The sequence below is a fragment of the Syngnathus scovelli genome, chromosome 14 (assembly GCF_024217435.2).
Source record: "Syngnathus scovelli strain Florida chromosome 14, RoL_Ssco_1.2, whole genome shotgun sequence".
Lineage (NCBI taxonomy): Eukaryota > Metazoa > Chordata > Actinopteri > Syngnathiformes > Syngnathidae > Syngnathus > Syngnathus scovelli.
Window position 1 is genome coordinate 9,660,286 of NC_090860.1, and position 10,704 is coordinate 9,670,989.

Sequence of the window (10,704 nt, forward strand, 5' to 3'; positions counted from 1 at the left end):
ATAGAGCGTGACGAACTACATTTTACTAAATGGCATACAGTACATCACTGCGTGCGCGCTAGCCACTGTATCCCAGGAGCGTAGCAGCGTGGTGCCACCCTGCAGCATCTTCCTCCCTAGCGGCCCACGGGCCTGACCTTGCCAACTGGCTGGGGACATCTTCTATTAAAGCCGCGCACTGTGATAAGGCCATTTCTTTTCCTTCAGCATCCCTTTAATGTCATCCCTGAAATATGAAGTCATTAAGCGATATTAAAACAGTGCTGACAAACTAATTAACAGAAGACATTATACGGGATGGGCTCGATTAATCCGCTTTAATTGCTCTTTTAAATGGAGGCTCCAATTAAAATTAATAAAGATTTACTGGTGATCGCACCAAACTACACCAAGAAGTGGTTGTCTGAAGGGCAGTCTAAAGTCAACCTCTCTTATTGTTAAGTTGCTCTCCCCTTGCTCGCTATGCCCCCCCCAAAAAAAGCTTGTACACAAGCACGAGCGTGGAGATTAAATAGGCAGAATGTCTCAGACCTCCCAATTGACTGATTCCATTCCTCCGCAGCCTCCTGAGCCCCTTGAGCCCGTCTTTATCCTCCCTTGTTACAGAAGATCCAAAGTCAGAGTCAATTCAATTGCATGGAAAATGCCTTCGCTGATGTATATTTTTTGGAAACTCACCAATACAATAATAATAATTTTGGGGATTATATTTTGAAAGTGGAAGTGTGTGAGATTTAATATTGAGGCAGGGGGGTGGGTGTAATACTTAAAATGTACGCTAGATGGCGACGTTCATCTTCTCATTCATGATTAGACTTATATACATATACTTCTCAGAAATCCACTAAATTACTGTGATTTTCTATTTCAATTTCATCTAGGTCTGTGGCATTTTTCATCTTCATTTCTGAACCAACTTTGCTTCATCAAACTTTTTTTTTTAAATCAACCCATTTAAGTGGAAGCCTTGTCAGCCGGAGGCAATTGAACAAGTGAAGGTATTTGTCTTTGTTTTCTTTCATTATATCAGAGGTTACCAAGTCCTATTCTGAAAATGTCACCAGGCAAATTAATTGGAGCAAATCTCTCTGCTTCAACCGGAGGCATTTAATTGTACTGAGGATGTAAATCAATTTGATGAAGAAGGCAGCTCTAATTGAAAAGACATGTCTATTAAAAGATTAGTGTCGTTTATTGTTTCCTGTCTTTCTCATCAACAAATCCAACTAATGTTTTAATTTCCTTAATGTTATCATTTCTGATGTAATTGGTGCTTGGCTACCTAACAGCTTTTCCAATTAAATGTTTGGTTTGTTACCAACACATTGGCAAGAAAAAGGCACTTATATATTGTGTTGTCTTGTCTCGGGTCACATAACATAAAGGTAACTTTTAGCGTTATGTGACAGAAACGCAATATAAAATCCTCCTTTATAGGCCAGTGAAGGTAAAAAAAAATCTCAGCAGTGATGGTACATTGTGATTTCCTAAGAATATTGTAATGCTCACTTGAATGACCCTTGCAGAGATTTATAGAGATAATGTGTTGCAGATTACTAAATTGCTAAATAGTCCATTAATTCATTTTAAAAAGGTTGATGACCTTAAAGGCATCAAAAAGCAACGTTTGCAATGTCGTCCAACTTGTACGCATGGCGCATGCTTTTGCAATCAGTGTGCTTTTGAGCGGCCGGGCTGCCTGGAAGAAAGAACCAGTGGGTTTGTGGAATTCTGCTTCGGTGGCACAACTGTGTTATGAGGTCACCTCGGGCATTAGTCACGAGGAGGGAATGCATTGTGGCCGTTTTTTAAGAAAATGGCAGTTGTCGGCATCCGCAGAGGCCACACAATGAATGCAGGCCTTAGAAAGTTGACTTGAATTGACTCTGGTGGACAATGTGAACAGAATAGTTGGGGTCAACGTGGATTAGAGGCACCTTCAGGGCTCACGGGCTGGACACAGTATTTTCATATTTCAACACGTGCAGCTGAAAAGAAAGCTTTTAACGGAATTGATTACCGTGAAAGAATAAAACATGTTGTCATAATTTAGAGCATCTTTAATTCCATTATCATCCATTACAATGTAGTATATTACTGAAATATCCGGATTGTACATTTGTTTCCATGTGCACTTTATGTTAAGCAACTGGTGTACAGCAAATTCACAAAACATTATAACACAAAACAGCAAGTGCATTTTTTTTTTCTGTCTCAATACAATACTCTAAATCAAGATAAACTACAAGTTGATTGTAAAGTGATGGGCAGAATGAACAAAGAAATAAATTAATTATTGTTTATAATCAAAGATGCTGTTGATTCAGTCTCAACTACTTTGTGGTCTAAAAAAGAACAACAAATAAAAGAAAGCTGAGCTCCGCCCAAGATATGGCACTAAAAGGATTACGTACATTTTTCTAAACAACTACAAACTCAATAACTAATTGTGCGGAGGCGGATTATATAAGTAAACACAAGATGTATAATACACAAATGAATAATGCATTTTTATGATGTAACAAGAATATTAACAACCTACCTAGTTATCCAACATAATCCAACAGCTACATTTCACTTCACTAGTAAAAAGCACTACAAGAAATGATCAAAATACGCAAGTGACTAACGTTTCTCATCAGTTCCTACGTTATATTTGTCATCACGTTTTTCCGCTTTGGCCTACAAATAAGATGACGTCTTGAACTCATCTGGGACGTCACTGTCTAGTTTACAGATGACCTTGTAGATGGCCTTTTTCCAGGAGGGGTCCGAGTCTTTGGCCACAGAAATGGCTTTGTAAAACTCGTGCAAAGTAATCTCGGCAACCTCCAGGAATTTGTCTGGAACCTGGAAAAGACAGGAAGTGGAGAGACTGAGTGAAGACGGGCGGGCATAGATACATGGAACATGTTAAAATAGAAGAAAGTCCATCTTTTTTTGTTTTCATCACTCATGATAACAAATGCAGTGCAGCAATTCTGCACAACAAAGGCTGCTTTAATTAGCCTGACTTGATCTGAGGAGAAAGCTAAACATCGAGCTTTTCTTCAGTTGTTCACTTCAGAAGAACGTGGCAAAAGTAATCAATTAATGGACTGTTATGAATTCTGAGAAAGGTGTGGAAATGAAATTGTTTAAAAAATTCTACCACTACTACTAATAATAATAATAATAGTAATAATAATAATAATAATATAATTTGTCATTTCAAAATTAAGCCTGAGAAAACATGTTCCAGAAGAAAAATGTGGCCCTTAGTAATTTCCTCCTTTTAAAAAAATGTGCAAGTTAATTGTCAACATAGTCAATCAGGAATACTAAAAATGTTAGTCAAATGCTCAATCCCAATTAAGTTTTAGGCAGATATTGTTTGTTTTCTTTTTATTTCCTTTGACTTAGAAACATGGTAATTAAAACTAAAAGTCGAAATACTGATATGACTTTGCTAGTCTGCTTGGGAATTATTATTCAGAGTTCATAGAAAGCTTTCTAATGCAATTCAATCAATCAGGCACATGAGGTGCAGTCAGAAGAGGGAGAGAGAGCGAGAGAGACAACGGCCACATTTCCCATCAACTGGTCAGGCGGTCAGCACTAGTTGTTGGCATTAGTTATTTTTCTTTCCCCTCATCTCCTGACACAAAGCATCCCTGGGAAAGGAATGTCTTAGTCCCAAGGTAAAGAAAACGGTCCCATCCCTTTCCCACTGAGTGGCCTTCTGCCTTGCAGTCCGCAGCGTCTTTCTCAGCATTCCGCATCAGTAGCAATCTCACCCTCACTCAGGCGTACAGGCTTCTCTAATCCGGAGTTGTTTTAGCGGGATTTTGCGGCTTCCTCTTCCCACAGAGTGATAAAACATCACTCTGGAGTTTAGATAATGGCGGCGAAGGCTGGCAAGCCACAGGTGCAGTCGGAGGACGTAGGTGAGCCGTGAGTCACATGCGAGGTAATAACTGGAATGCTGATCAAGTGCTTTCTATCCATTTTCTGGGCTGAACGACTTTTAAAAATAAACTAATACGATTTTTTTCCTCTTCAATATTGTAATTCTGTATTTTTTAACAAACAAGCAATACGTTATTCGGTATGACAATATACATGATTGGATTTATTATACATAAACAAATATGTGGACTGAACTTCTTAAGAGCTGAACTTATCTCGAGAGACATACAATATAAAAGATGGAATATTGACAGCACTTACATGGAAGTCATTGGCCTTGTTGTAGTGCATGTTGAGTGCACGGAATAGCTCCGAGTCTCTGCTGACTGTGATGTCTTTGACTTCACTGATGCCGTCCACGATGGCTTGGCGGGCAAACTTCTCCATTTGGATGTAGTAGAACTCCCTGAAGTTGCTGAACCACTTGATCAGCTGAGATGTGATGCAGCGATTGAACTGGAGACAGAAAAAAAAATAAAAATTCAATCAATTCTTAGAAGGCAAAGAATAAAGACGAATTTCAGGATGAAAAATGTTATTATAGACTTCATTTCAATAGAAATGATTAAGCTCCGTGCTTTCAAATCAAATCGGTTTAATGGACTTTGAAGGCTCTCGCAATAATTGACTGCACTAACTTGCATTTCAGTACCTGTGGGGCAAAATTCCAGCTAATAGTCTGTCAGCCTATTTATCCGAGACACAAATTACGCTGATCTTTTCCCATCAATGTCCAGCGTAAAAGAAAACACCTGCCAGGCCTGTGTATTTCTAAACGCAGTCTTGACATTAGTCGTGTTGTTCTATCTTGTCATCCAGAAAGATGAGTGAAAGAGGCGCGAGGGGGGGGGGAGAAAAAATGCCTAAGGGCTGGGCAGGCATCAAAGACGCTTCTTCCCACTGGTGTGATGGGTGTGAACGCGATGTGCTAAGGACAGAAGGAAGCTTCCCTCTCGCTGACTCCAGCTGATAGAATGGAATCAGACATCGGGATTAGGCGCTCTTTTGTTCCGTGCCACTTCCCAGCGCCGGATTGTAAGCAAGGAGGAGACGTTCGCAGGCCGCCGCCGCGGCATCCTCCCCCCTGACCCGGGGGTCAACATAGGCAGGGGCCCAGACCGAGAGAGGATGAGAGGACAGAAGAAGTGGGGAGAAGTTTGTTATGCAGCATGCCTGATGTGAAAAAAACCACGCAAAGACAAAAAGAACGGATGCCGGGAGCTAAGAACAGCTAGAGACACAAGACCGAGGCCAACAGGATGTTGTGTTTAGACCCAGCAAGTCTCTAATACCAACTCTGTTGACACTCAATAGCAATGAGAGTCCTTTGTCACTCCATTTGCTGACTGGAGTGGCTTTTTTTACACAGAGAATGGCTCTGTATCTCCCTTTGCCCCCCAGGACACACTAGCAGCTCAGCGGCTTTGTTTTTTAAACCCTCTGCGTTTTTGTTTCTCTCCTCCGACACACTGCCGGCCGGCTCTTTTCTGTCCCAAAGTTGATAGCGGTGGAGTTGGACAAAAACAGTTTGATGTTCGAGTATATTACCTTGACATCAGGGAAGAATGTCTTCAGGACATTGGAGCTGGGGTAGCGAGTGTAGAAGAACATCAGTTTGGCTTTCTTCAAGTGACTCGGGGTGAGACCCTCCTGGATGTTCATGATCACGTTAAGGCAAACACAACGGACAAATAGTTCACATGTGGTGCAAGGTGATAGTGGAGTAGAGTATTGTGTTGCATCAATCTTGGGCTAAATTTCATTTAGCTGAAGACTAGCTGGAGTCAATAATGACCCTAACATGTGCTTATTGGCAAAACAGAATTACGAATTAGATTAGGGATTTTTAATTAGCGAGGAAAGCACTTCATGGCTGGCTGTTAAAACCAAAGAGGAGCTAATTTAAAGACAGCATATGTCACACACTCTTCTCTGTCTTCAGAAAAAAGGGTGGTTTAATTTTACTTCTGCAAACTTTGTTTTTGTTTTTTTAGAGCTTTAGATTAAAAAGATATATTTACACCAATTTAATGAGTGCTGTTTCTATTTCACTTTTTCCCCTGTGGCAATGAAGATGTTATGGAGCATTTCCTCTGTAGTCCACCAACATGCCTCAGGTCACAAAATTTTCTCATTGGGCCACAACATAATACATTTATTAGAAAAGCCTACCTTTGAAACAGGGATGAAAAATTAATGTGCTATTGTTCAAAGAGTAGCAGAGTCATTAGCGCTCAAAAGCTAAAATAAAAACAAATTTAAAAAAAAATTCTTTCAAGTATGAAAAACGAGATATTTTGACTAAATAATTTCCTTCGTGAAGTATAATAAATGTAATCAAACGCAATGGTCAAAGATATGAATGGAGCATCTTGTCTCACACTGATTTTCTTTCGGTGTTCACACAAGTTCAAGCTGCCGCTGTGATCTTGCACTTTTGTGCAATTGTGTGCATTCTGACAAAGGTACACAATAACATATACTCAAGACAAGAGCTCAAGTGTTATGGTTGGGAGCCACTTGTGGTTTCCACCAGCACTCACATGTGACCTTTTCTATGCACCCCCATTACTATGATGATGGAGAAATAGATCCTGCACCTTTTCAAGTATGAAAAAAATAAAAAAATGATGCTTCCTGAAACAGAACACGATGCTTTCTCAGCCTTTGAAAAATCGGCGTTTGTTCCTGGCAGTTCTTATCAAAGCCTTGTATTCCTTTTTATTTGTCTTTTTGCGGACTTAAAGTCATTACTCTGGTCAGATTAAAGAAGACGCAGTAATTTTCGATAGGAGAGGAACTAGATCAAAGAAATAAATTCTCCTTGAAGTTACTGTCTGTTCTAAAACTGACCAGTGAGTCAAAGCTCCATTATAGTGAGGGGAGCATAAAAATATAAGACGCCACCAAACAGTGTGTCGATACTATAGAATATTGTTGACTGCCTCCCTTTTTTTTTTTTTTTACCCACTTTTTTTCTTCAAGTGATGTTGCAATTACCTATGTGAATATCTTTCACTTTATATTCTCTACCTAACCAAAAAAATATTTATGTAGAATTTTCTGTTGAGTAATCATGTTTTTTAAGCAATTGAGGCTAAAATTTGTTCTGCACATGAGTTTAGCAAAATTTTGTGCCAGCTTTTTTGCCATATCATTGCCCTGGGTGTTTTGTGTTCTTTTTATTTTTAGTCGCTTTTTTTTTTTGTTTATTTTTTTTTTTAATCCCCTATGGGCCACCATAGCTCAAGCTCATGACAGCTTTCGACGAATCGTAATTCTGAAGTGACACCAAGTGAAAGAAAAATACCTAAAATAAATATAAATATCCATCCATTCTCTGGACCACTTATTCTAAAAAAAATTCTAATAATGTCTCATAATTTTCCTCATAAATTGACTAAGGTTATTTAATCGAATGTCTGTACCTAATACGATAGCTAAGGATTGCTTATTTATGCTAATATCTCTTAATCCTCATTCTACTCCTCAATTAATTTACCATTCATTTACAATTTCATTTTAATTCTTTGATATTTTGCCTCTGTGATAGAATCACTCAAAAGATTTTTCAAAAAATATGTTAAGTTTCTGGACTACTTTCCCACTTTGTTAACCACATGCTGCATCACGTAAAAAGGTGAAAAGCTGAAATTCTGTCTCAATAACAACTTTGGTGAAAGGATATATTGAGAGACATGTAGGGGTTTCGCTCAGCCATATTTTGCAGCTCGCCACACTCGAGCTTGACATGGGGGAGGCAGAGAGTGTCGACCGTCACAGGCCCCAGAGCAGACGGACGAGAGTGGTGGCTGAGATGACTGGGTGTCACTTTGGATCTCAATGCAATGGTGTCCCAAGGAAGGTCTACTGGATCCGGTGAGGTCCTCTCCATGGAATGGGGCATGCAGTGGAGAGCCCCAAAGTTAGAATGTGGCCCATACTTGAGAAGGTGCTCCAGGATTTGACTGTCATGCAGCGGGGCACTGTAGTTGAACTGGAATGGCGTCTGGTGGACCGGATAGGGCCGCTTCACTGCGGAGGCGACCGAGCTTAGAGGTGTCGTCACTGGTTTGCGAACGACCAAAGAGAGCGCCTCTGTCTGGTCTTGGTGCGGCTCTGCGTTATCATAATAGTCCAAAGAGTGGGGCTTGGCGGAGCTCTCTTCAGCATGCGGATGTTCCTGCATTGAAGCATCATGTTGATTCTTTCTGTTATCACTTGAACTGATCTTCACTTCTGGAGATGGACAAATTCGCTGTTGAGAGGACACATCAAGTCCTAATGAGGACACGTTTGTCAACACACGGTCCACACAGTCATTCAAAGCTCTGGACAGCTCCTGCTTCAACATTTCCCGAAGGTTCTGAGTCTCTCTTTGTTGAGCTGAATGACTAACTACTTTTATTCTGTCGCCACACTCTGGATTCATCCTAATCTTCCTCTCAAAATCTTCAGTGCCCGTGTAGCTGCTTTCCGCCGTAGTGTAAAAATCAGCAGCTGCCTTGTCTTCATCATCTGCACCTTCCTGCTTATAAAGCTGAAGGAACTTTTCCTGGAGTTGACGCAGAAGCTTTTGCATGCTGTGGAGCTGCTCTTTCAGTTTGTGACACTCCTCATCTTTGGTGTTAGTATCATCGTCAGCTTTTCCGCTCGCCGGCCCTCCAATACTGTGCTCCTGATGTTGAGGGAGCCGTTGTTTGCGTTTATTTTCCCGATACGCTTCTCGAAACTCTCTGGTGTCTCGGGAATCAACCTCGGGTCGCTCGCTCTCCCCATTTGGCCTGTTGTTGGGAGAGCCTGCCATCACCCTGATGATGTTCTCCACCCGGGCTCGCTTAGCTTGAAGGTGGTCCGTCATGGGCGGATCTACCTCTGCGCTGTATCTTGTTGAAATGTGGCAAGTGGGGGAGGATGCTTCTGTTGTGCTGTCCTTTGACGACACACTGCTGCGGTCCTCCTGTCCAGAGTCAGTGGCAGTCGAATTTGAAATGTAAAAATGGCTTTCATCGAGTGCCCTTTTGCTGTGCATGGTCTTTCGGAGAAGTTGCGATATGATCGAGCCGTTGGGGTATGAGGAAAGTGGCTCATCGTAGATGTTTCTGCGTAAGCAAGGCAGCAAGGGACTGTGTTTGTCATCCTCAAGGCAGCCTTCATTTGAGCTGTGCACACTCTGCTCTTTAGGGCTGAGGTTCATGTTCATAAGGCTCGACACACTTTGTAAAATCACACTCTGAAAAGATGGGGAAGAATGAACACGGGCAAGTAAGTAACTAATAAATGCATTTAAAGTTGTAATGAGAAAAACAATTGTTACACATTTTAAAAGTCTGAATTTTTCTGTGAACAGAAGTAAAAAAATCTTTTAATGATTCATATTATTATCTCATCTTCTTTATAGGCCAAAAAACAGGTACAGATTTCTTCACCCATAAACAGATGTTTTTTTTTTATACAGTAAAATGTAAATACAATTTAGAGTATGAATGTCACACTGTCGAAACCAGAAAATGCTGTGGTATTTGCAACTTGCAAGACAATAAGGAAGCAAAACCTTGATCGGAGGCAATGAGGCTTTCTTCCTTTTGATCTTGTGGTAGAAACAAATAGGGTAAAAGAAAGATTGTACAGATGTAGAAATCATTTAGAAGATGGATTATCAATCTTTTTCTTTATAATCAACAAACAAACATGCATTTACTTGCTCTTTTTTTTATTTCATTATCCTCACTGGCTTTTATATTTTTTTGAGAGTGCATCTATTTTATGAAATTGATCATAGACCTTGAGTGCATTCTTAAAAGAAAATGCAAGTGGAATAGATGGTATTTGAAAATTGCCGTTTTGATTTGCTAGTGTCCATTCCACACAATGTTAACTAAAATTTGCTAATTGATGTGTGCTTTTTTTTTAAATTCAATCTCTGTTAATATAATGTTATTTGGATGTGTAGAAAAGTAAATTCTCATGATTCCAAATTCAATTTTAAAAAACTGTACAATGATGCACATATAAGCAAAACTGTTGAACACCTTGACAGTATATTTTCTAAAATTTAAAGTTCAAGTCAAAATGACTGGTGAGATTTGATTATCAAAACAGTTACTGGATGACTGGCATAAGAAGTTTACGTCAAAGTATTCAGTTTAAAAGGTACGGACCTCTGAAACAAGTGTTGAAAACCATCAGTTGTATATAAAAATATATATATTTTATTAAAAAATATACATTTTTTTACAAACTAAAAATGGGCACTATGTATGTGTGTTTGTGAATTTTAAATTTGAACTATCACATAATCAGAGCTTCTAAAATAGAATAGCAAAACAATGGAATGGATAGTTTGAACACCACTTGGATGTTAAAGAACAAAAATAAATGAGTAATGTGACGGGGATCTCCCTTACCTGTTGCCGGTCTGATGGCCTCACGGTCAATGTGATGTGAGCAGTGTAACAGCAGATGCATTGTAGTGCCCTTGGAGGCGTGACCATGAACGCATCACTCACGAGAAAAGTTGAGTGGCAGCCCACGCTGGCTCCTCGAACCTGCCAACAAGCATCATGCGGTGCTTGATAAATCCTGTGCATATCCATGTGATCAGTTCTGTATTTCTATTTGTCTAAAAGTTGCAGGGGGGGGGGGAAATAATGAACATGCAAGAGTGTGTAGAACAGGCGTGCTTAATGCCACTTTGGATTTGACCAGATCACTCGTAAATGAGGTTAGAAAGGGGAGGAAAAGATAATACATGGT

General features: G+C 39.9%; 1 protein-coding gene across 1 annotated transcript; it reads right to left on the reverse strand.

Moving 5' to 3' along the window:
* Positions 1-2,039: 2,039 nt before the first annotated feature.
* On the reverse strand, positions 2,040-10,496 carry prox2 (prospero homeobox 2). The gene is made up of 5 exons (XM_049740330.2): positions 10,356-10,496; positions 7,637-9,181; positions 5,497-5,604; positions 4,210-4,404; positions 2,040-2,850 (listed from the first exon to the last, which is right to left on the reverse strand). The coding sequence occupies exons 1-5, from the start codon at positions 10,440-10,442 to the stop codon at positions 2,683-2,685; spliced, it is 2,103 nt and encodes a 700-aa protein (XP_049596287.1). The 5' UTR covers positions 10,443-10,496; the 3' UTR covers positions 2,040-2,682.
* Between the last annotated feature and the right edge of the window lie 208 nt (positions 10,497-10,704).